The 25,376-nt window shown below is 38.6% G+C and overlaps 1 protein-coding gene, 2 long non-coding RNA genes and 1 other non-coding gene across 10 annotated transcripts in view; all 4 read left to right on the top strand.

The window, feature by feature from the left end:
- Nucleotides 1-4,885, top strand: part of LOC138841997 (uncharacterized) — a 56,122-nt gene extending 51,237 nt beyond the window's left edge. For all 5 annotated transcript variants that reach the window (XR_011376552.1, XR_011376553.1, XR_011376551.1 and 2 more), the window contains one exon: nt 4,798-4,885. This is a non-coding gene — a long non-coding RNA (uncharacterized lncRNA). The remainder of the gene's footprint in view (nt 1-4,797) is intronic.
- Nucleotides 4,886-8,943: 4,058 nt separating this feature from the next.
- Nucleotides 8,944-17,526, top strand: Snrpn (small nuclear ribonucleoprotein polypeptide N). Of its 2 annotated transcripts, none has more exons than XM_070043083.1 (8): nt 8,944-8,973; nt 12,445-12,512; nt 14,060-14,211; nt 15,255-15,366; nt 15,596-15,748; nt 16,482-16,620; nt 17,129-17,254; nt 17,356-17,526. In XM_070043083.1, the coding sequence occupies exons 2-8, from the start codon at nt 12,510-12,512 to the stop codon at nt 17,391-17,393; spliced, it is 723 nt and encodes a 240-aa protein (XP_069899184.1). In that variant the 5' UTR covers nt 8,944-8,973; nt 12,445-12,509; the 3' UTR covers nt 17,394-17,526. The 2 variants fall into 2 exon arrangements, with proteins under 2 accessions (XP_069899184.1, XP_069899183.1); XM_070043082.1 differs by having other exon boundaries at nt 8,963-8,973; nt 12,367-12,512.
- A 1,753-nt stretch (nt 17,527-19,279) lies between these two features.
- The window catches only part of LOC138841994 (uncharacterized), a 52,257-nt gene continuing 46,160 nt past the window's right edge, over nt 19,280-25,376 (top strand). The window contains exon 1 of one of the 2 annotated variants that reach the window (XR_011376544.1): nt 19,280-20,509. This is a non-coding gene — a long non-coding RNA (uncharacterized lncRNA). The remainder of the gene's footprint in view (nt 20,510-25,376) is intronic. The other variant, XR_011376547.1, reaches the window with a different exon arrangement.
- LOC138842156 (small nucleolar RNA SNORD107) lies at nt 20,088-20,162 on the top strand. The gene has a single exon (XR_011376608.1). It is a non-coding gene; the product is annotated as a small nucleolar RNA SNORD107 (small nucleolar RNA).

The raw sequence follows: 25,376 nt of genomic DNA, 5'->3' as shown, positions 1-25,376 counted from the left end.
TTGTTTTTTTTGGTGCCGAGACCCGGGATCGAACAGTGCTTGCCTTTAAATTAACCTTGCCTTCATATGGCACAGAATTGGAAAAATGGAATAATTTTGAAATTTCCTGTGTGGTTTATCATTTACCCACGTTTGTAGTGAGATATTGTTTGAAGTGTGTCTTGGTTTATCTTCTCTCTGTTTTTTCTCATCTTTTTTAAAGTATTTGTTACCGTCACTCATCTTGTAGTTTTTCAGCCTGAGCACCCTAATATAGGTAGAATCCTTTGAAAAAGTGCTCATCTTGTTTTAGTGCTTCTGAAGTTTCAACATCTCTGTCTTTATCAGTATAACCAGTTAATTTTGCATCAGTAGTAATTAAAGAAAAAAATGTGTAGATACAGGGTCATTGTGTATTATGGACTGTCCTCCTACTCCAATATTTTAGGTTACAACACCTGTTGCTTACTTGAAATTAGTATACAGTCCTTCCTTTGATTTAGATGAGTAGATTTTATTCCAGGGATGTCTGTATTTCTGTTTAAGGCAGAAATGTGGCTTATTCATAGAAAATAATTTTCTGTTGACTTGACTTTAGTTTTTGGTCCAAGTCTGGGTGAGACTCAAACTTTGTATTTGATACTTTGGCTCATTGGCTGGCACTGTACTACCTGTGCCATACCTCCAACTTCTTGATTTCCTTTTCCTTTTCTTTTTGGATATGAATCCTGGCGCTTGAACTCAAGGCCTGGTGCTGTCCCTGGACTTTTATTTTCAAGGCTAATGCTCTACCACTTGAGCCATAGCCCCATTTACAGCTTTTTTGGTGCTTAATTGGAGAGAAGAATCTCATGGACTTTCTTGCCTGGGCTGGCTTTGAACCATTGATCTTCAGATCTCAGATCCTTCTAGGCTTATCAGTATGAGTCCCCAGGTTTTATGTTGGTTTTTGTTTTTTTTAACCAAATTCATATTTAAGAAATTTTCTTATAAGCTGAGCGCTGGTGGCTCACACCTGTAATCCTAGCTACTCAGGAGACTGAGGTCTGAGGATCACGGTTCAAAGCCAGCCCAAGCAGGACACTTTGTGATACTTTTACCTCCAATAAACCACTAGAAAACAGGAAGTGGTGCCGTGGCTGAAGCAGTAGAGCCCTGGCCTTGAGTTGAAGAGCGCAGGGACAGCGCCCAAGCCCAGAGTTCAAGCCCCACGAATGACAAAAGGAAAAAGAAAAAAAAGAAATTGTCTCGTAGAGCAATCTGTTGCATAGGTCATTATACATTCTTGACATTGTTCAGTAAGGGTACTTTGTGTGTGTATATTTGAAGCAGAGTTTTCTCTGTTACCTTTTCTTGCTGGCCTTGAGCTTACATGTAATATAGGGCAGCCTCAAATTCTTAAGTTTTCATGATTTGTCATCTAAATATTAGGAAGAATTCTTGACTACAGCAACATGAACAGGACAGTGAAATTTTTAATTCTGTTGTTGTTGTTGTTTTGATTGGGAGTATTTTTTGTCCTGTCTCTCCATTTCAACTATTGTGGATCAAAGCCAGGGAGACTGAGTGATAAAATTGAAACTAATAAAATTCTTAAACTGATAAAAATTCAGATATGGAAGTTACCTCTTTTATCTTAAAATTTCTGAGTACTTGCTAGTCTAGAAGTTTCATTTGGAAGCCTTGATTTTTCCTTATTTTGTGTTAGTCAAATACATACTGGAAGGAACTCATTTATCTTTATTATTTTTCATACTAAAGAACTGATGAAGTGGTAAGCAAACAGTAGATTTTTGGGTCAAGAGACTATCTGAAATAATATAATATTGGATGAATCATAATTTAGTTGCTATCTGTACTGCATCCAATTAATTAGGATATTGAATATTAAATGTATTTTGAGCCCAGAATTATTTTGTAGCATGGTTCATCATGTAATTTCTTTTTATGGTTTTTATTCCTTTTTATTTATATTTTTTCTTTCTATAATTCCATTTTATTTATATTTCATGCCATACCATATTTTGTTAATCAGTTAATGGAAATTGAAGTATACTCTGTCCATTATGAGCAATGGACACAATGCCCCATTGTGGTGTTTTACTATCACTCCATCTTGAAGGAGAATTGCTAGGTCATTCTGTTAATCTCATGGTCAGTATTTCCTGGAGTTTCAGAAGCTATAACATTTTACTTTCTCACTTTCTTCACATCTTTCTCAAATCTGGTATTAAGTGGTATTTGTGGTTTTTATTTCCATTTCTCAAATGATTATTAATGTTGTAACAAATAATTTCATGTACTAAATTACAATTTTTTATCTTATTTGGAGAACTATTTACTCTGAGCCTTTGTGGTTTTATAGTTCATTTGTAAGAATTTTTTTTATTCTGCATACAAGACTGAAAAAATAACTTTGTTGAGGTATAATAGAGATTAAAAAATGTTACAGATATTTAGTGTTGGGAGATAAGAAATATTTTTGAAGCCATGATAATGAATCCCATAAATTTATCCATCATTTCCAAAAGTCTCCATACCTTTTTTCTTGTTTGGTTATGTTTCTATTTTCCTTTAGATATTAGATACCCATTAACTATATAATACTTCCTTCCTTTCTCCTGGATATATTTTTACTTCATTTAGTTTTTTATTAAATGTCCAATTTATGTATATTGCATGTTTACTTATAATTCAGATGACATTTAAAGGACTATTGCCTAATTCAAAGTCATTAATATTAATATTTAAACATTTACTAGTTTCAAGGTCTCACATGAGTCTAGTTGATTTAAAATTATTTCTGTGGCTTTGTGGAACAATTGAAATTTCTTATAACAGAATGAATCTCACTAACATTTTCATTTATTTTAAGTTCATATTTGATTATACAGGGGCAATTTCATTGTTAATTTTTCACATTTAATTGGTTAAAATTTTACTTTTAAAACTGTAACACTATTTTTTTAAATGTTCTGTTCAGACAATTAGCTTTTGTGCTGTGACCTTGAATTATGCCTTTGAGGTATTACTTGGCATGACTTTAGAATAGGGCCTTTCTCCTACCTTTTCTGGTTTAGCATTTGTATATTGCAGTTATTCCAGGCTCCAGAGGTTTTTAACATGGCTGCTCCAGGAGAGAGATTCAAATCAGTTTCTAAAAGCAGCCATTTTGTGAGGCTTTTTTTGTGGTAGTGAATTTTTTTTTTTGGGTCTGGTCATGGGGCCTGAACTCTGGGCCTGGGCGCTGTCCCTCAGCTCTTCAGCTCAAGGCTAGCACTCTACCACTTGAGCCGCAGAGCCACTTCTGGCTTTTTGCTTTTTGCTTATGTGGGCTGAGGAATCGAACCCAGGGCCTCAGGCATGCAAGGCAAGCGCTCTACCACTGAGCCACCTTCCCAGCCCTGAATTTTTTTTTTATTGTGAAAATACTGTACAGAGGGGTTACAATTACATGGGCAAATAATGAGTACATTTCTTATCAAGCATTGTAGCCTCCTTTGTTTCCCCTTCCCATCCTATCTTCCTCCCGCCCCCCCCACTCAACCCTCCCCCCTCACCAAAGTTGTAAAGTTCATTTTCGACATAATGACTTGTACGTCTCATTGTTGCAATGGGTCCATCTATATCCCTATTTAAAGGATTTGTTTTTTCCCTTCCCCTCCACAAATTATAACAACATCAAATACAGTGAAAACAGGGGTTATGCCATGGGGGAGGGACATACAAAGCAACAAAGAAATAATCTTATTAATGTGTTAGAAACATCAGATCACATGAAAGAAAAAAAAAACATTTGAATACATATCTTAGAGTTCAGTTACCTAACATCAACTTATCTCACCTTTTCTGCTTGACTCAGACATATACTAGTTATTGCAAATAAGGGAAGCCATGGGATCTATGTTTCTTTGGGCCTGGCTTGTGGTAGTGAATTTTTGTTTCATCTTGATAGTTGTTTTAGTTTTGGTTTGGAAATGGTAAGGAAGTAATATTTGCATAAGATATTTTTTGTATTTGTGGTATTTATGATTTCATGTTGTATTCCACTACATAAAAGGATTACAATGATTGAAAATAGACTTTGCCAAACAAGCTTTACTGATACCAAACAGTTTTACTAGTTCTTGGTGCAAAAGGTGAGTAGAATGGTTTTGGTAGTATATTACTGTGTCCATGTTTGTTTGTTCATGTATGGTCGGTCTATCTATCTATCTATCTGTCTATCTATCTATCTATCTATCTATCTATCTATCTATCTATCTATCTATCTATCTATCTTATCTATCTGATATATAAGTCTAAGTGTTGTCATAAATTGTGTGTAAATATAGATTAAAATGAATGTGGTTTTTCTTTTCCTCATCTTTCATAACTAGATTTTTATGTTATGAGCTTCTTCTTTTTTTTTTTTTTTTTTGGTTGGTCATGGGGCTTGAACTCTGGGCTTGGGCACTGTCCCTGTGCTCTTCAGCTTAAGGTGAGCACTCTAAGGCTTGAGCCACAGCGCCACTTCTGGTTTTCTAGTAGTTTATTGGAGATAAGAGTCTCACAGATGTTCCTGCCTGGGCTGGCTTGAACCTCGATCCTTAGATCTCAGCCTCCTGAGCAGCTAGGATTACAGGTGACCAGCTATGTTATAAGCGTCTGAAAGTATAGATCATGAATGAAGAATGAAAACATTTATTTTAATTACATTGTAAACACTTTTGAATAGAGTTTTATACCAGATATAGTTTGCATGTGGTTGTAAATATAATCTTGAAATAAATAATTGTAGTCAATGATGTTTATGAAGTAATTCTTTTTTTCTTTCAGGGATCGCTTACATCTGAGACGAACTACAGAACAGCACGTGCCAGAGGTGGAAGTCCAAGTCAAACGCAGAAGGACAGCCTCACTGAGCAACCAAGAGTGAGTAGAGTGTGGGTTAAGAATCAGTTTAGGTCAAAGTACTGGTTAGGATGAAAAAGTATCATGCAATGAAGACAATAATATTAACTTGTTGGTGGTGGTGGTGGTGGGCCTGAACTCTGGGCTTGGGTGCTGTCCCTCAGCAATTCAGCTCAAGGCTAGTGTTCTACCACTTGAGCCACAGCGCCACTTCTGGCTTTTTCTGCTTATGTGGTACTGAGGAATGGAACCCAGGACCTCATGCATGCCCCCCTAAAATTAACTTTAATAATACAAAATTTTAATATTATTTAATTTTGTTACATTTTTATTTTTAATTCCTTTATTTCACTGGAAAGCAATCATATTTTTTTAAGTCTCTCTTACAAGAAGACAAAGATAAGGGAAGTGGCCTGGAAGTGGCCTCTGTGCCTTATCTTATGCTTTTCAGATGATAGAGTGAACTAGAGGTGCCATCTGGTGGCCGCTTTCTGATATGAGCACAAAAATTTATTACATTTCAGAAAGATAAGGGAAGTGCCAGGAAGTGGCCTCTGTGCCCTATCCTATACTTTTCTGATGATAGGCTGAACTAGAGGTGCCATCTGGTGGCCGCTTTCTGATATGAGCACAAAAATTTATTACATTTCAGAAAGATAAGAGAAGTGCTGGGAAGTGACCTCCTTGCCCTATCTTATACTTTTCTGATGATAGGCTGAATTAGAGGCCCCATCTGGTGGCCACTTTCTGATAGACGCACAAAAATTTAAATGATAATCAAAAACAAGATCATCTTTATTTGTCATCTCCTAATTCAACTCTGATTTTAGTTCACCTTCCTTTCTGCAATTATGTATGGGATTTTATGTTTTTAAAGGTTTTATATTTATCCTTTAGTGTATGGATATTATTTCTGCTTTTCTTTATGTTATTAATGTATGCTTTAAAATTTTTCTGTGCTTGAAACTGGTACATATATGTGTGGTTATATTCTGCCCTTGAAATGTTTATGAAGTATTTATGCTTTTATCTGGTTAAAAATTTAAAATGGAGCTTGGTGCACGGCTTAAAGTACTTCTCACATAGCAAGTGCAATGCTGTGGGTTCAATTCTTGGTATTACTAAACGCATTTAAAAACAGTCTTCTAATATGTACACAGATACACATATGTATTTTATTTTAATATAATGTCTAGTGGGTTCTTAAAATATACATGAGTATTTTAATCCATGTTGAGTATACATTGACCCTTTTTTGTTTGTTTTTTTGTTTGTTTTTTTTTGGGGGGGTCCGGTCATGGGCCTGAACTCGGCCTGGGTGCTGTCCCTCAGCTCTTCAGCTCAAGGCTAGCTCTCTACCATGAGCCACAGCACCACTTCTGGCTTTTTTCCTTTTTTCTTATATGGTGCTGAGGAATCAAACCCAGGGCCTCAGGCATGCAAGGCAAGCGCTCTACCACTGAGCCATCTTCCCAGCCCCTACATTGAATCTTTGATACTTTGTAATTGAGTCTAAATTTTGTTTGTAAGATAACAATCTATTTCTCATATTTATATTTTTTCAAATTTATGTTGTTAATACATAAATATATTCCCAAAACTTTAGTCTCACTTGGCACCAGTGGCTCACACCTGTAACCCTAGCTACTGAGGTGGCTGAGATCTGAGGATCATGGTTCAAGCCAGCCTGGGTAGGAAAGTCCGTGTGACTATTTTTTCCAGGTAACCCACCAGAAAATGGTGCTGTGGCTCAAGTGGTAGAGTACTAGCCTTGAGCTGAAGAGCAGGGACAGGGTCCAGGCCCAGAGTTCAAGCCCCAAGCCCAACAAAAAAACATAAAGAACACAAAACTTTAGCCTAAACTATAGGACCAGTTTATCTCCATTACCTCTCAAAGATAGTTCTGTGTATGCGTGTGCATCCATTTCTTGCCCATGCATGTGTGTGTGGCAGTCCTGGGCCTTGAACTCATGGCCTGGATCCTGTTCCTGAGCTTTTCAGTTCAAGGCTAGAATACAACCACTTGAGCCACAACTCCATTTTGTCTTTTGGTGGTTAATTGGATTTTCCTGTCCCAGTTGTCTTTGAACCAAGATCTTCAGATCTTAACCTCCTGAGTAGCTAAGATTATAGGTATGAGCTGGTGTTCCTGGAATGGGCATTTGTAATCAATATCAGTGAATTTTTTAATTTTTCATGCAATGCTGAAGGAAGTATTGAGTAGACTTTTGATAGTGTCTAATTTCCCAGAGTGCCATAATGCTAACACTATTTATTTTCATTTCTCCAGAATAGATAGTACACTTACAAGCTTCTTCTGATGGTGGTAGTTGCTTCCTGGGTGTTTGACCATTGGCAAATTTGAGAGGAATCTCATTGAAAGTGCTATGGTTTAGAGACCTTCTTCTCTGTAACACAGTGAGTTGGAGGCTGCACTGGTATTAGAGAGCTGTGGTGGCTACAACAGATGCAGCCACCTCAGATTCATTATTATTGATGCAGTTGAACATGGACAAGGTCGGAGAAGGCCTCAAACACATTTTCTCAAGATGAGTTATCCTTTCATACACATCAGTGACTTTCTTTGGATATCAGATATTAGGATATCTAGAAGGTTTTTGGGGGTGAGGGGGTGGTGTAGGGGAGAGTATTCATTTTATAGACAGAATTGATTGAATCATTAACCATCCAATTTTATTCAGTCTACTTTCCAGATCCCATTTTCCTTCTAAAACATCAGGCTTCAAACCTCAATCCTTTAATTTCTGTTTCATCTTTGGTGGTTTAGCCATCTGAAGTCACCCCCTTAGCATGAGCTCAAGTCTCATCCATGCAATTCACCTAAAACAATAAGTATCTTTTGCTGAATTGTAAGAATTTGGAGATGACCTCTCAGGTACCAAGGCCAAAGGGACAGCTGTATTTTTTGGGGGGGTGGTGTCCAGTCCTGGGGCCTGAACTCTGGGCCTGGGCACTGTCCCTCAGCTCTTCAGCTCAAGGCTAGCGCTCTACCACTTGAGCCACAGTGCTACTTCCAGCTTTTTTCTTTTTGCTTATGTGGTGCTGAGGAATTGAACCCAGGGCCTCAGGCATGCAAGGCAAGTGCTCTACCACTGAGCCACCTTCCCAGCCCTGACAACTGTATTTTTAAGTATAAAATTACATGTTCAAAACTACAGAAAACATAGAAAATTGAGCACAGTATCAGAATGAAATGACTGGTGTTTAGTTTTTCCTTCTTCTATCAGGTCAGATCACATCAGGTCTTTTATACTGTTTGAACAACACATCCAGGCTAGCTTTTGTGCTGATTATTTTGGAGATGGAGACTCGGATGCTTTCTGTCTTGTCTGGCTTTGAAATCCTATTATTTAGATCTCAGCCTTTTAACATTAGCCATTAGTACCCTGCCCGGGCCTTTTTGTTCCTATATTTCCTCTCAGTGTAGTCACAGATAGTTTACTGATCTATTAGGTGATGCTTGACGACTTTTCCAAATAATGGTCTTGCTACTAATAAGCTACTATTACATAGTTTAGGAGCTCTCAATCATCCTAGACTTGAAACTGTTTCAGGTAGTGACTTAGGGGGATCAGTATGGATAGGCAAATAATATCTCACTGAAAATCTCAGCAGAACTCTTACCTTATGGTTGAGAGACTGGAATGCAGTGTAATTACAGAGTTACATTAATGACTATGGTGCTACAAGTTCTAGAAGTATTCATGCTTAAGTTTTTAGTTTTAGGTTTTTTTGTATATCCAAAGTGGGTAAGTATTCACTGGATTCTTCCCCATTCTTATGTGTATACAGACTCCTTTTTTTACAGCTAATTCATAATGTAATGGTATGCTCTGACCCCACAGAAAGACAAAATATAACATTCTCTATGTTTTATATGGTTTTATCCAAAGGTGTTTCCTATCATTTATATGTATTATCCTCTTGTCATAGGTGTCACTTGTATGCCAGGCGTTCTCAGCAGCATCAAATTCCTGTGGTGGATTTCCAGGCAGAACTAAGACAGGCATTCTTGGCTGAGACACCAAGAGGTGGTTAAAGTATTGGAACATCAAAAATAGCTGATTTCAAGAAAAACAGGTTAGAGGCAATACTGAAACGATCAGAAATAATAAATGGAGGTTTAATTGATTGATATCATTGAAATAAAATTTTTTTAAATGCTGTATGCTTATTCAGTACCACAAGAGAAAAATAAATTCATTGAATAAAATTGAAAGTAGAAGTATGACCTTAATATCTGCATGACACTTGTCATGTTTCTGAATTCTAATATTCAGAATTCAGAGAGACTTCACTTGTAAGAAATTTTATTCTTAAAAAAATTTTATTCTTATCAATGATTTTTCAACTTGACATGGAAAATATTACATTATAAATGACTTGAATAATTTGGAAAATCTTTTATAATTTGCTTTTGTGGGAAACTTCATTTTTTTGTTTGTAGTTTTTGAAGTGTTTTTAGTTGTTATAACCATAAAAAATCATGTGCTAGTTACCTTTTAATTTCAGTATCATTTAAATTTTAATTCAGTGTCCATAAATTATGTTGCAAATACATATCATTCATTAGCTTTGAGTGTTAGGGAATGTTAAATAATTTTCCATGGTAATTTACTAATTTTTTTCATTTTTTTGTCTTTTTCTCACTTTTCTGTTCTCATCAATGTGTGTCTTTTTTGTCAGCAAACAATGTAATAAAGTTCTTATCCATAAATTTTCAGTGTGATGTATATTTATTTCTTTTGTCTTTATGTTGATGATTTACATAGTTGAGAACTTCATTTAGTATATTATTATTTTGAAAATTTCTAAGATTAGAATTTGTATCTACTTGGTAGTTTAGTATGGATTTTAGAAAATGAGAGAAGTGAAGTTTATTGATTCTTGTCTAGAGAATTTCGTTTCAATTCTTTATCTTCAGTAACTTAGTTTAGTTGATTCTCTGAATCACATCATGTCCAGATGCTCCCCAGAATAAAGGCATTTTTTCAATGACTTGGTGTACACATTTTTAAAATTATTTTTGAGAAATGATGTGCTTATGTATCTTGGTTTGGACTGGATTTGAAATCTTTTCTCAACCTCTATAGATTCCTGGGATTATAGGCATGTACTACCACACCAGTTTCCAATTTTTTTTGCCAATACTGGGGATTGAACTGAGGGACTTAAACACGCTACAACTTAAACTCTACACCTTAAACACTCTACAACTTAAACGCTGCAACTTAAACTCCCTTCCCCCCTAGCTTCTAGCTTTAATTTATTTTTCATATTTTTTTTTGTCCTGGACTGGTTTGAGACTGTGATCTCATCTCAGCCTATAATTGATGATTTTCCCCAATAATTTTTTTTTTTGGTCCGGTTGTGGGGCCTGAACTCAGGGCCTGGACACTGTCCCTCAGCTCTTCAGCTAAAGGCTAGTGCTTTACCACTTGAGCCACAGCACCACTTCCACATTTTTTCTTTTTGCTTATGTGGTGCTGAGGAATCGAACCCAGGGCCTCAGGCATGCAAGGCAAGCGCTCTACCACTGAGCCACCTTCCCAGCCCATTCCCCAAGAATTTTATTTACTATTAATATTACTTTTCGCTAATACTGAGGCTTGAGTTTGGGGCCTTGTGAGTTTTTTAGCTCAAGGCTAATGTTATATCCAGGTGAGCTATAGCTCTACTTTTTGATACTTTGTAGTATCAAAGACAGGCTGTCTTTGAACTGTATTTGTCAGATCTTAGTCTCCTGAGTAGCTAGGATTAGAGGAATAAGTCACTGGGGCCTTGTCAAATTCTTGTACATTTTAAAGTATAATATTTAAATAATATATTTAGATCTATAAGTGGTACCATCTAATTCCTTGCTTTGTTCTATTGTAAGTTGCTAGTTCTACTTATATACATTTGAAAATCAAATGTATTGGAATATATCCATGTTCATTTATATTTTATTTTTTTTAATTTTGTCATTCGTGCAGCCTGAACTCTGAGCCTGGGTGCTGTCCCTCAGCTCTTCAGCTCAAGGCTAGTGCTCTACCACTTGAGCCACAGTGCCACTTCCAGCTTTTTCTGCTTATGTGGTACTGAGGAATTGAACCCAGGGCCTCATACAAGCAAGGCAAGCACTCTACCGCTGAGCCACCTTCCCAGCCCCCTCATTTGTATTTTAAATGCATTGAGACTAGAGTGGATGACAAATGGAATGACAGACATGTTCTAAAATTTTAATATCTTGATCACTCTAAAGGAGAATTTGCTGATCTTTTTTTACTGAGTCAGATGCAAAACAAGACAACAACAAAGTCAGGTTCAAGTGGCTTATATCTAAAATCCTAGCTTCTCGAGATTGAGATCTGAGGATTGAGGTTCAAATCAAGCCCAGGCATGAACATTTGTGACACTCTTATCCAGTTAATCACTGCAGAGCTAGAAATTGTGTTGTGGTTCAAGTGGTAGAGACAAAAATCTCAAGGATAGCACCTCAGCCATGAGTTCAAGCCCAGAACCAGCATAAAAAATTACTAAAAACCAAAAACAAGAAAAGTATAAATAAAGTTAGGGGAAGAGTTCTGATTTCTGGTGATGATGGTGACACTTAGGAGGCTGAGGCAGGAGGATCCTGAATTTCACACCAGCCTAGGATTTACAGTGAGACCATCTAAAAACAGTAGAAACAATACATCCACATGCACACATGTGTACACACATATACACATGTATTCACATATACATATAAAATTTGTGATATATTTTGCAGGTAGTATCAACAGTTTGAAACCTTGTACAACAGTACCCTGATTTGACTCCATACTCAGTTTATTCAAATTCTAAGCCTATTTGGTACTTGGTGAGGAAAGATTATTTAACATTTATAAAGGGATTTAGGGAAAATCAGGAACATACAATTGAAAATTATTGAGAGTTGAGCCAAAAATAAAAGATGTTAGCTTGTAAGTAATTGAGACATTGATGTAAATTTCAGGAAGGAAAATAAACTTACTTGGATCTATTTAATATTTACTAGGGCCAGGCACTAGTGGATCACACCTGTAAATCTAGCTCCCAGGACTTTATTAGGCAAGAAAGTCCTTGACACCCTTATCTCTGATAAACTACCCAGTAAAATCTGGAAGTGGAGCTGTGGTTCAGTGATCGAGCACTAGCCTTGTGCAGAAAGAAGCTCAGGGATAGCACCTAGGCCCTGAGTTCAAGCCTCAGGGCTGGCCCACATACACACACACACACACACACACACGCACAAAAGATCTACTAGAGACTTACTATTCAGTGAATTTTTATCAATTTAGGTATCTCAAATAGAAGTTGAAAATGTAGGAATAGTGAGATATATTAGTTCATGAGTGTAAGAGGATGAATATTTTAAAATACGTGTTCTGTAATGATTGGGGGGGCATGAATTGTCTTTATAAAAACAGCGTAAGTTGCAGTGCAGCTACATCATGCTTTCCTCTGCAGGATCCATCCACTGTTTGTGAAGCTTCTGCCCAGCTTGCATTGTTTCTAGGAGAACCTGCATCATACCTTTATTTATAGCTTTCCCCTAGGTTTAAAGATCCTGAAATTTTACTGCTGACACCGGATTTTGTGGAACAGCAATCATGGTAAGATACACATTATGGCAGAGGGGTGGTAAGCTGAGATATGGGACCCAAATATTAGTTTCCAATTGTGTCATTCTTTGTGTTTTGAAAGTTAGAAGGTACAAGTTTTAATCTACAGAGGAAGATACTCATTCCATTGAATAACACCTAGAGATTGGTAGTGTCTAGTGTCCTGTTGATGGTCAGTAGGAAATGAAATTGATAACTATAGGGTAGGGATGGGGGAAAAGGGATAATGATAGAAGGGGTAAAAGTAACCAAGAAGCATTGTACTTGCAATCTGACTTACGGAATTGTAATCCTTTTGTACAAGTACTTGATGCTAAATGATGAAGATGTTTCCAAATATTCCTGGAATGTATCTGGGTATGATACTGTAGTTTTTGGTCATGATTATAATATTAAAGGATCATCTTGAAGACAGGTGATTTTAAGTTAGGTTTCAATAGATCCAGACTTTGAGAATAAGTTTTTGAGTTAATCATTATTTAGAAATTTAGTTTGGATGGAGAGAATGCATTCTAAACAAAGTTCTATGATCCTGACAGTATGCAACATGCATTCTCAGAAATAGTACACTGGCAAAATCAGTTATTGACATATGAAAAGCCTTTCATTTATAAATTCTCTAGATTACATTATCTTGCTGAGATATGGCATCAGATTAAGATGTCAGAAAGACTAATGAATAATAATTATTAAAGGTGCCATAAAAGGAAGAAAGTGAAAGAAATTTGGTTTCTTTGGTCGGTCATAGGACTTGAACTTAGGGCCTGGGCACTGTCTCTAAGCTTTTTTACTCAAGGTTAGTGCTCTACCATTTTAAGCCACAGTGCCACCTTTGGTTTTCTGAGGGTTAATTGGAGATGAGCCTCATAGACTTTCCTGCCCAGGCTGGATTTGAACTGCAGTCCTCAGATCTCAGTGTCCTGAGTGGCTGGGATTACAGGCGTGAGCCACCAGTACCTGGCTCTTTTTAAAGATTAAAAAAATAAAACTATTGTGGGGGGGGTCCTTTTTTGGTGCTGGGGATTGAACCCAGGATGTTGCACTTGGTAGGCAAGCACTTTGCTACTGAGCTACGTCCTAGCCCATTTTTTTTTACAATAATAAAAAAGTTCTAAATAAGCTTGTATTGGCTTGGTGGGATTTGCAATTTTAGCTATGAATTTGTGTAAGAGAAACAGTTCACAGGGTTAGGCATCTTATAGGAAGGATGTTATATAGGAAAGGAGAGATGAAATCTCAAAAAGGGGGGGGGACTGGGATGAAGAATCTCAATCTTGGAAAATAGCTCTAATGACAGTAAAGTTGCCTAGCATTCTGGAAAGTAAAGAGGATCTTTATTTAAAGGACCATAATGATTCCGGATCAAAATTTGGTCTTATATATTTAGGAAATGTGGACAAATGTTGGAGAAAGTTGTAAAGGAAGATGTGTTTAGTTCTGGAAACCAGATATTTATAAGGAGTGAGAAAAAAAATGAGGAAAGGTTGGAAAACTAGCCTACAGATGGGCTGTTCATGATATTCCTGTACTGCTTGCAGACTGTGGGCAAGAGTAGCAAGATGCTGCAGCACATTGACTACAGAATGAGATGTATCCTGCAAGATGGCCGAATCTTCATTGGCACCTTTAAGGCTTTTGACAAGCATATGAATTTGATCCTCTGTGATTGTGATGAGTTCAGGAAGATCAAGTAAGGCAGATTTGGATAAAATGTGGGAGGCAGGGGCTGTGGGAAGACAAGGCCCAAATTTAAGTAGTTTGTAAAGGGTAACAAGTACTTAGGGAACTGCAGCATTGTTTGTTATTGTCTCACATCTTGGCCTCATCTCCAAGTTGTGTCAGAGCCTCAGAACCTTAGAGTCATTATATTCTAATGAGAATAATATATACAATGGGATCAACGCTGTATAGCATATGTAACATTTCCAGAATTGAGAAATTATTGTTGATTGCCATCTATGACAGTCTTTCAGAAAGAAAGAATTTTTTTTTTTTTTTGTCGGTCATGGGGCCTGAACTCTGGGCCTGGGCGCTGCCCCTCAGCTCTTCAGCTCAAGGCAAGCGCTCTATCACTTGAGCCATAGCACTTCTGGCTTTTTTTCCCTGTTAATGTGGTACTGAGAAATAGAGCCCTCATGCATGCAAGGCAAGCACTCTACCACTGAGCCATCTTCCCATCCCAAAAGAAGGAATCTCGACAGAGTGAAAGAATACTGTCCCTCCTAGATGAGGTGTTGGAGAGTGGTATATTTAATATCTTGGCTGCCTATTGCTGTTTCAATTCCTTAGTTTTGTCAATACTTAATTAATTAAAATGATTTTTAACAGATTTACTTGCCATTTTTACATGGAACCTTAGGCTTTTATTTTACCTGTCTTAACACACCTGTATTTTACAAAAGAAATTCCTTTGGATTAGTAGCCTGTTTTTGGAATTCTGGATGTCAATTCCCACAAATGAGGATATGCAGGAAAGCATTTTAAGTTAATTGGAAAATTGACTTAGAGCCTGCAACTGAGGAAATTTTAAAATAGCAAGGGAACATCCTGCAAAAGCCTGAAGTAACATAGAAGAGCTTTATATTTTACACATGTTAAAAATGTTAGGGACTGCACAAATTAGTCACAGTTATACCTAAAAATCTTGGCATTCGTTTTTGTCTTAATTGGAACTTTATGGAACGAGTAACTCGGATTCACTAAAGATTGTTTTACTAACATTGTGGTTTATAGGCCAAAGAATGCAAAACAGCCAGAGCGTGAAGAAAAACGGGTTTTGGGTCTGGTGTTGCTCCGTGGAGAAAACTTGGTTTCCATGACTGTGGAGGGGCCACCACCTAAAGATGTAAGGAATATTTAATTATTTGTAAGTTTGTTGTTAATTGACATATGGACCAGAAGTTTACTTGACTAGGAATTTGGCAGAGAGCTCCATGGTACATTTGATCACTTAGTCACTTGAATATAGCACTCATGTGAGAGTGGTGGTATGGGAAAATAGTAATTTTGAAGAAAACTGCTGAAAATATGTAAGTAAACCCAGTGTTTTTCAAATTCTTCCTGTTTTGTTTCAGACTGGCATAGCTCGAGTACCACTTGCTGGAGCTGCAGGAGGTCCTGGGGTCGGGAGGGCTGCTGGCAGAGGAGTGCCAGCTGGTGTGCCAATTCCCCAGGCTCCTGCTGGATTAGCCGGTCCTGTCCGAGGTGTTGGAGGTCCATCCCAGCAGGTAAGGGGATGAAAGAGATTTGGATTAATAGAAAAATGTGACTAGAATCTGAGCAGAGTATACATCCCATATTATTTAAGCCACATATGTTCTAGGAAGAACTTGTGGAAAAATATAACTATCTTAAAGTGTTAAAGGAAAAGGAGAGAAATAAAGCTGGTTATTTACCTACTTGACAAGTAAAGAAAATATGGATTACCTTACTAGAAAAGAAAAAAGGCAGAAGAGTTTATTAGAGTCAATATGCAAGAGGAAAAATTATTTCATTGTTATTTTCAATGTAATATACAAAGGGATTTCAGTTATATAGGTCAGGTACTGAGTACATTTCTTTTGGGCTAGTGTCACCCCTTTGCTCACTCTCTCCTAGTTTTTCCTACATAGTATCTAATGAGTACCAATGCAGTATTTCTTATTCTTTGTCCCTCCATTTCTGTGCTCCCCTTTACCCTCCCAAGAACAGATAAATGAACAAACATAAATGAACAAACAAGACAAATGTATGAGACTGAGTGGCTGGTGTAGCACAATGGTAGAGTGCAATTACCATTCTCATTTCCCTGCATTTGATCCCCAGCAGCATAAAAAGAAGAATGAAATGACAGATTACAAGAGAGTGATAACTGAACAACTATTTAGCTTCCAATATGACATAGCCATTGTTTCTTCTATGTGTTTGTAAATGTAAAGGTGGACCTCACTGTTCATTGTCTTCCTGGCTGTACTTTCTCAGGTAATGACTCCGCAGGGAAGAGGCACTGTAGCAGCAGCCGCTGTTGCTGCTACTGCCAGCATTGCTGGAGCCCCAACCCAGTACCCACCAGGACGGGGGACTCCACCCCCACCTGTTGGCAGAGCAACCCCACCTCCAGGTAAGAAATTTATTCACAATAATTTGGGTCGCTAAAAGATTAAATGTTATACTTAGGAAGTGTTGTTGTAATGTGCTAACATTAAGAATCATGAATTAAGGCCTAGTTTAAGTAAGAATTTAGGGACTTTCCTATAATTTCAAATGAGTGGCTATGGACTTTTGAATTGAAAATGGCATAGGGAAGGATAATACTTGAAAAATGCTTCATACTCTTAATTTGGTGTTGGTCCCGAGCTTACTCATGAGGCCTTTATTTTATTTTATTTTTATTTATTTTTTATTTTTGTCTTTCGTGGGGCTTGAACTCTGGGCCTGGGCGCTGTCCCTTAGCTCTTCAGCTCTACCACTTGAGCCACAGTGCCACTTCTGATTGGAGATAAGAGTCTCACAGACTTTCCTGCCCAGGCTGGCTTTGAACCTTGATTCTCAGATCTCAGCCTCCTGAGTAGCTAGGATATACTGGCACCCAGATGAGGCCTTTATTTTTGTCATATCCTTCTTTGTAGGTATCATGGCTCCTCCACCTGGTATGAGACCACCCATGGGCCCACCGATTGGGCTTCCCCCTACTCGAGGGACACCAATAGGTATGCCCCCTCCCGGAATGAGACCCCCTCCACCAGGAATTAGAGGTGAGTAGAGACTAGGAACTCTTAAGATGACAGACAAATCCTTGAATTTTTATATGCCCCTTTACTAACTCATACAGAATAATACTATGTTTCCTTTCTAGGTCCACCTCCCCCCGGCATGCGCCCACCAAGACCCTAGGATGTTGTTGATCCATACAAGTCCCATTTTTGCCCTGCAGTACATCTTGTGAAATTGTGTAGACTGTTTGTGAGCTTTCTGTCCCCCTTTCTGCATTAATAGTAGCTAATAATAAATACATAGAGCAATTAAATTATGAGGTACTGTTGTATATTTTTTCTGTTTCTGTTGGTTTTATTGAGGTCAAAGGTGTAATCTTGAAAGTACTCTTGAAAATACTGTCTGTGTTGTGAGTCATGGTAAACTATTTATTCAAGTTGATTTCTATTTGGGGGATTAGAATTGATGTGATTTCTTGTTTCCACCTTTTAACTTTCACTTTGTTTATTGACTGATATGTTCACTGATTGGTATTGGGTAATATACAGGTAAGATGTCTCATAGTCTTGGGTATAAGTGGCAGTGCTATAAAATTCACATGTGGTATGTCACACTACCTGAAGCAATGTAATGATGGATAAAGGATCCTTTAAGGCCACTTGTTTACTGAAGGAAACTTTGAACTCTTTTTCATTAAGATATTTGAAATAGGATTTACTCTTTGGGAGAAGACCTTGGTCAGTTTCTACAGTGCTCTGATCTGAAAGACTTCATTATGGAATGCATATGCCCTATGAGTAAGTATTCATTTATTAAGTGCTAAAACAGTTGTCATTCCTGGGTACTTGGAAGCAGTGGTTTGCATATTTGAGATGAATAAGTTGTGTGGTTTACAGATAATTTATATAATATAATTGACAAAGTTTATACTAAGAATATATCCAACCACAATACTATAGTACTACAAATGTTGAGAAATGGATGATGTCTTTTATACATGTATTTATTTGTCGGATATGGGGTTTGAACTGAGGCACAGTCTCTGAGCCTCTTTGTGCTCAAGGCTAGCACTTTACCCTTGAGCCACAGTGCCACTTCCAGTTTTTTGAGTGATCAATTGGTGACAGTCTCATGGGGACTTTTCTGCCCTGGCTGGCTTCACATTGTGATCCTCAGGTCTTAGCCTCCTGAGTAGGTAGTATTGTAGGCATGAGCCACCAGAGCTTGGCTGGATGATGCCTTTTAAACAGTTAGGGATTGTCCTTATATCTAATTCTTGTTTGAGATGGTTATGGATGGACCAAAGGTAGCTATCTTTCTATTGCTGAGAATTAAATGCTGTCTTGGTAGGCAAGTGCTCTACCGTTAGAATCATATCTCCTGTCCTTTGCTTTTTTATAGTTTGTCATCTCGCTAAACATTTTCTAGGCTGCCCTTGAACCTTTGTGATAGCTAGGATCTCAGATACGTGCCACAATGCTCGCTCAAAACTTTTTAGAAGGGTAGAAGGATAGAGAGAATAAGTTCTTAGTTGTTGGTGCTTTTGTTGTTGGTGGTGTGGGGCTTGAACTCAGGGCCTGGGTGTCCTTTAGCTTTTCTGCTCAAGGCTAGCACTCTACCACTTTGAACTAAACCTCCACTTGCAAAGTTCATAGTTTTTAATGCTGAGGTCTCAACTAAGTAGTGAGTAAATTGCTATAGTAAGTTTTCTAACAGATTGTAGATCTATTTTGCTTTCAGTGTAGATCTATTTTGCTTTCAGTGTCTGTTAGGAACATATCAATATACCATTCTTAAAACAATCTGTGCTTCTAAATACTTAGAAATCATCATGCACTCCTAAATTTACATCAGAGCATACCTTGCCTAAAACAGGCTTTGGCAACAACTTTCTGATTTCTTCATATGCTTTTTTATTGTCTGACTCCGTAAGTATATTTAGGTTGCATATCATATTTGACACAATGTTTTCATTGTGACTTGGAGCACAGCTTCAAATGGAAATCTGGAGTTTACTAATGCTAGCATAAAATAGTTGATACAATATTTGTGATAGTATTCCTCATTGATATGTTATGAGAACTTGGTATTAGAAGAATTTTGAGGGCCTGGGAAGGTGGCTTAGTGGTTCTTGCCTTGCATGAATGAGGTCCTGGGTTCAATTCTTCAGCACCACATAAGCAGAAAAAGCCGGAAGTGGCGCTGTGGCTCAAGTGATAGAGTACTAGCCTTGAGTGAAGAGCTGCGGGACAGTGCCCAAGCCCAGAGTTCAGGTCCTAGGACTGACAAAAAAAAGAATTTTGAAAGTCAAATTTTGTAATTTCCTATATTTTGAAGTCATTATGCTTATTAATTATCCCATGTCAAATTATAGATTCCTGAAAACTAATGAATTGGGCATTGGTTTCTTTGAAGATCTTAATTGTAATAAAATAATACAAGTAGGACTTTGTTTATATAAATTATAGGATAATAGTTCAGAACTTTTATATTCTTAATTCCCAGATTAGGAAAAATATGCACATTATATGTTCTCACGTAGCACCTTTAAAGATGTCAACAGGTAGCACCTGTTCATATAATCTCAGTATATGAATCTCAGCAAACATTATGTTTTGTTTCTATAGTAGATCATATCTGAACCTGAAGTGGGATATTTGTGTGTTCATACTTTTCCAGTTTCATGTGATGCTCTCTTGACAACTTAGTTGATGACTCTGAAGGAGAGAGAAATTGTTCAATGAATTTTATGAAGTTTCTACCCAGTAGTGTCAGCAGAAAATTGTATTAGCTGCCTTTAGGAGAGAAACATAACAACATTCCAGGTAACGTAATCTTCTAAGAAAACTGAGAATATTCCAGAGGCCATGGCTAGGTTCATGATGACACTGGACCTTGTCTGACTACAAAATGATTTCAAATTTGAGCTTAAAGGGATATTCTGAAAACCAGTCAGTGTGCCTCAATAAACACAATAGAGCACTTTAATCTTATAAAATCCATAATGTGAAAACTTTGAGTATTTAAAACTGGCATTAGTATCAAGGCGCTTTGCCAAATCCTCCCATATCTTATTTTCCTAAGTATGCTGAGGTTTTTTTTTCATATTTTGCACTTTGTATTTTTTGAAAGATTAACGGAAACATACTTGCATGAGAAAAGGCATAGGCATCTGGTGAGATGGAAATGGAAGAGTAACAATGAAACTGGCAACCCTTGAAAAAAGCAGAGATCATACTCATGTCCGGGAGCGGGAGCAAAAGAAAATAAGTATCAAATGTGCATTATGGAACACAGTGAGTATGTCAAAATGATGTTGGTGTGTTAGAGTAATTGAACTGTATTTTTCTTATTTGGCTGTCTTCCTATAGTAGATGATAGTAAAGAAGTACTTAGTGAATGAAGTACTTACTTTTTGATGTTATAAAAAAACTTTTAGGTATTTCATATTTCTGTCTTTGTGTGTATGATATAAACAATGTCTACATGAGTAATGCTGATACTCTAAAGTAGTCAGCCATTTCTACAATAGAACTTACTTGGATTTTTCATGTATATCAGCTCCTATTCGTGTATAAGCATATCATTATATTTACAATGCATTTTCAAGGATACTTTTGTGCCAATCGTGAGGCTTGAACTCAGGGCTTGGGCACAGTCCCTCAGCTTTTGTGCTCAAGCCTAGTGCTTTACTGCATGTGCCACAGCTCCACTTATAGCTTAGTTGGAAATTAAGATTGGTTAATTGGAGATGAGTCATATGGTTCTTCCTTCCCAAACTGGCTTTGAAACACTCAAATCTTACTTAGTTCCTCAGATATGAGATTCCTGAGCAGCTAAGATTAAGGTGCAAGCCATTGTTGCCCAGATTTTTCTTTTGTTAGTTGTGGGGTTTGAACTCAGGGCCTGGGTGCTGTCCCTGAGGTCTTTTGCTCAGGGTTAGCACTCTACCACTTTGAACCACAGCTCCACTTCTAGTTTTCTGATGACTAATTGGAGATAAGAGTCTCAATGGACTTTTCTGCCCAGGCAGGCTTTGAACCTTGATCCTCAGATCTCAGCCTCCTGAGCAGCTAGCTAGGATTACAGGCATGAGCCACCAGCAATTATTTACATCATCTTATTTTCATCACAGCCAACTTAATTACATACCAATTTTACTTACAAGTTTCATCTTTTAAGACATACTCATACCATCTGCTACATACTCAAACCTTCTGTGGCTTACTTGAACATTTCATGGTTTGTCTTGATTTCTCCCTTCTGAGCAAACATTTAAGATAATTTTTACTTTCAAAATCCTTTTTAATCAAAAGGAACCCATTTTTCTGTTTTATCAATTCTCTTTCACAAGGCTTTCTTTGCTCTCTCTCTGTCTCTTTTACATTTTCTTACTTTTTTTTAATTCGTGTTTTGGATTAAATTTTAGACCTATGTTTGCCTCCGGATCTGATGAAGTTTTTTTTTGTGGTTTGAGTTTAAAATTGTCCTTCTTTTTGGTCCTTTGGCTTGTGTGGAATCAGGTGATCTTAGACTGTATTTCTACCCACAGGCTGCTGGGGCAGAGAAGCTTGCTAGATTAGACTCACATAAAAAACAGTATGCTTGATAGTTAACTCCTTTAGCACAAGATTTACCACTGCAGTCAGGAATTAAATAATTTCAGGAAATATCAGTACCAAACATAGAAAAAAATACTTTTTACCCCATGATGACAGTTTTTATGTATTACAATGAGATTACTTTGAACATGTTACATACACATCCACACTTGTGTATAACATTTTAAGGCACACTTAGGTTTTCTCTTTTCTTTTTTTTTTTTAAGAACAATTGGCTGTAATTTTTTTTTGGAATTCCAGTGGGAAAATGACATTGTTTTGCCCAATATGATAGAACTACATGGCACTTTTGTCAACAACATCTTTCTTACAGATTACTGAGACCTCCATAGTCAAAAGCAGAATATGTTTAAATATTTTTGTTAGCAAGACATATTGACCTTTGAGTAATTGACTTGAATATCCTTTTAAATATCAACAAATCAGATTAATGGAAAGCTGAAGAGGGATATCAAGGTGACCCCACAAGCAGAATTTAACTGAATCCCCATGTCTAAATAAACATTGATAACAAGAATAGAAAGCCTCTAAAACAATTTTGATAATGAGATGTATTAGTATATGAATTGACTATCTGGAGAAACAGGAGTAAGTGGAGTTGTAGAAAAAAAATCACCATGTGGCCTTTGTCTCTTGCTAAGGGGATCTGCAGAGAGAACTGGTGGAGGAAGGAATTTTTCCAAGGGCCTTTACAGATAAAGAAAGTTGATTTATCTTTGGGAGCTTGTATAACCCCCCCCATCAGTCAGTCACACAAGGAGGCCGGCGGGGGGCGGGGAGGGCGGCATTGTTTAGAGGACAGTTTCCCCACTGCGGAGTGAAAGAATGTAGTACTGGAAAAGGGCTTAGAAAAAGAGGAGAAAAAAGAGAGTGACAGATGAAGCTGCTACCTGACAAGAAAAGAGAGGAGATGAGTGGGAGACTTACAGCAGAGAAGGAATTAGTGGGCAGAGCAGGCAAGGGGGGTGGGGAGGGGGCCTGTCACGGGCAATGGAGGGGGCTTGAGTGTAGGGGACAGAAGAGAGGGAATAAGGGGCTGGGAAGGTTGGCTCAGTGGTAGAGCGCTTGCCTTGCATGCCTGAGGCCCTGGGTTCGATTCCTCAGCACCACATAAGCAAAAAGAAAAAAGCTGGAAGTGGTGCTGTGGCTCAAATGGTAGAGCAACTAGCCTTGAGCTGAAGAGCTGAGGGACAGCGCACAGGCCCAGAGTTCAGCCCCCACGACCGGACCAAAAAAAAAAAAAGAAGAGAGGGAATAAGAAAAAGATGGAGGAGGAAGAGGCACAGGGGGCTTTGTGATACCTACCTGTGGGGCGGGGCCTCAGAAAGAGAGTGAAGGCACCATAAAAGGTCCAGTGAGAGGCGGCCAAAAGGCAGGTGGAGGGGAACCAGAGTAAAGCAGGGCTGTCAGCTTGTTATGGCAAAGAAAGTAGTTGTCGTTAATTTTATCTAAGAAAGTTTTGAGTGCAGCTTTTTAAGGGTATGGTGGGGGGAATAGGAAGGGGGAGAGGGTGAAGGAGAGGGGCTGTGCTAGAGAATGGAGGCAATTTAATGGAGGTCAGCCTGGGGCAGAGAGGGGGTAGACGGCCCATTACCCTGTGAGGTGGTGGGAGAGTCAATCCGTGCCCCTTTTGCCCATATTTAGTACATGGTCCTGGTGGTGGTCGAGGGTTGGGGCATGGGTATGCCCAGTGGCCAGTCTGCCTACATCTGAAGCAGGGTCTGGAGGCTCCTTGTGGGAGGTGCCCTTACTGGATGGGGCAGGTTGGCAGAGGGCTTGCTTGGCTACTATCTAGCATTTAACCTTTTGGCCTTTTTTTTTAATCTCCGGTTGTATACCTTGAATGCTGCCTCTAGAACCTCCACTTGGAGGATAAGGGGTAGCCCTTTTCCAGCTTTTTATATTTGGCCCTAATGTCTGAGTCACACTGGGAGAAAAATAAGTCATTAGCAACAGTTGGCCTTCTTTAGTCTCTGGGTCCAGGTCAGTGCACTGGAGGCACGCCTGTGAAGATTTTCATTTTTACCCTGAAAGATTTGAGTTAATTTGTGGTAATTAATCTACCTGAGCAGGCTCTTGGGACCAAACCTATGTAAGGGCGACACCTAGTGTTTTTGTAAGGTGCTGCATGATGGTCCCCAGAGCTCCAATGGTTGGTGGGGGAGGGGGGGTGCCCCAAGGGACCAAATGAAAGGAGTCTAGGGTTTTAGCAGCTAGTAAGAGGTGTGCAGAGATCAGGAAAAGTGTTACTGTCAGGTGAGCATGAAGAAGGGAGAAGGCCTGGGTGTTCTTTATTTTGCTCCATTTTTCTGAGCACTCACAATTATATAAATCCCAAATAATCCTGGGGTCAAAGGTGCCGTTAATTGGCCATTTAGATTGGTTGTAGTGGCCATGCCGGATTGCAGAGGTAAATAGGTCTTGGTGTTTAAACTTAGGAGCCAGGTGGAACGAGAATAGATTGGCAAGCATGTATCCGAGGGACAAGTCTGCTGGCATCGTAGACTGGGCGTTTCCTATGGGGACCACAATGCTAGGATCAACTACAACAGCATCCTCAGTCTAGGTCAATCGAGAGAGGAGGGAGGGAGGAGGAGGAGGAGGAGAGAGAGAGAGAGAGAGAGAGAGAGAGAGAGAGAGAGAGAGAGAGAGAGGACAGACAGACAGACAGACAGACAGACAGACGAGAACAATGGGAGACAAGGGATAGGGTTGTCACCCAGACTCCCTGTGTCCTCAGCCTTAGGCCCGAGATAGACTCGCAGAGCTCAGTACTGGGTCTTTCAGCTGTGGGAAAACTGTGAGCAGGTCAAGAGAAAGAAAAGGAGCCCAAGTCCACTTACCCCATGCATATGAATGAAGGCTGGTGTACTGGATGTGAAAGAGTGCTCCGGGTCAGGAGGAAGCCTCATAGTGGCTGTGTTGGTCTAGCACAAGTCTGGGCCCCTGTGGTTGACTCTCCAGGGGAGAGGGTGACTAGCACAGGGCAACTGGGAACCAGGTTCATAGAACAAAGAAAGGTTTATTGCCAGCAAAGGAACCAACAAGGCTACTTCTCACAGGGAGAAGAACCTCAGATCTCTCCTGAGGTAACCTATATAATTTAGGGGGCTAGTAGGTGGGGACTTTAGTGTGGACGTGTGGTCCAGGGAATTCACCAGGATGGGCTAGGATTTATGGCAGCTGCCCAAGTAGTAGATAAGGGGCCTGTAGATGGCCCCTTTAATGGGCCTTGATACCTTATATGGTTGTAAGGGCCCCAATGGCAGTCCTCTCAAGGTAAGAGGGAAGGAGGCCAGTTACTTACTACCTATACGAAATGGGCTTAGTACTCTATTTTCAGCACCAAATGTGTCTAGTGATGAACTCTGAAAGATGCCTGCCAGATCCTGGGAAAGGAACATGCCAAGCTATGGGCAAGGAGCCTATTGGACTAAACAGTAGTGGTTGTTGGAATCAACATCTTCCAAAATAGTTTGATTTGTTTTTGAGTTCAATTATTTTTGGATTTGAACTCAGGGCCATATGCTGGCCATACAGC

The sequence above is a fragment of the Dipodomys merriami genome, unplaced genomic scaffold (assembly GCF_024711535.1).
Source record: "Dipodomys merriami isolate MVZ:Mamm:240054 unplaced genomic scaffold, mDipMer1.0.p SCAF_33, whole genome shotgun sequence".
NCBI classification, from domain to species: domain Eukaryota; kingdom Metazoa; phylum Chordata; class Mammalia; order Rodentia; family Heteromyidae; genus Dipodomys; species Dipodomys merriami.
This window is presented reverse-complemented; position numbering and strand designations above follow the sequence as displayed.

What these genes read in the sequence shown, in the direction of transcription:
- Snrpn (XM_070043083.1), top strand. An exon ending in TTGGAGGTCCATCCCAGCAG is followed by an intron (nt 15,749 to 16,481) that starts GTAAGGGGATGA and finishes GTACTTTCTCAG; the next exon opens with GTAATGACTCCGCAGGGAAG. An exon ending in CCCTCCACCAGGAATTAGAG is followed by an intron (nt 17,255 to 17,355) that starts GTGAGTAGAGAC and finishes TTTCCTTTCTAG; the next exon opens with GTCCACCTCCCCCCGGCATG.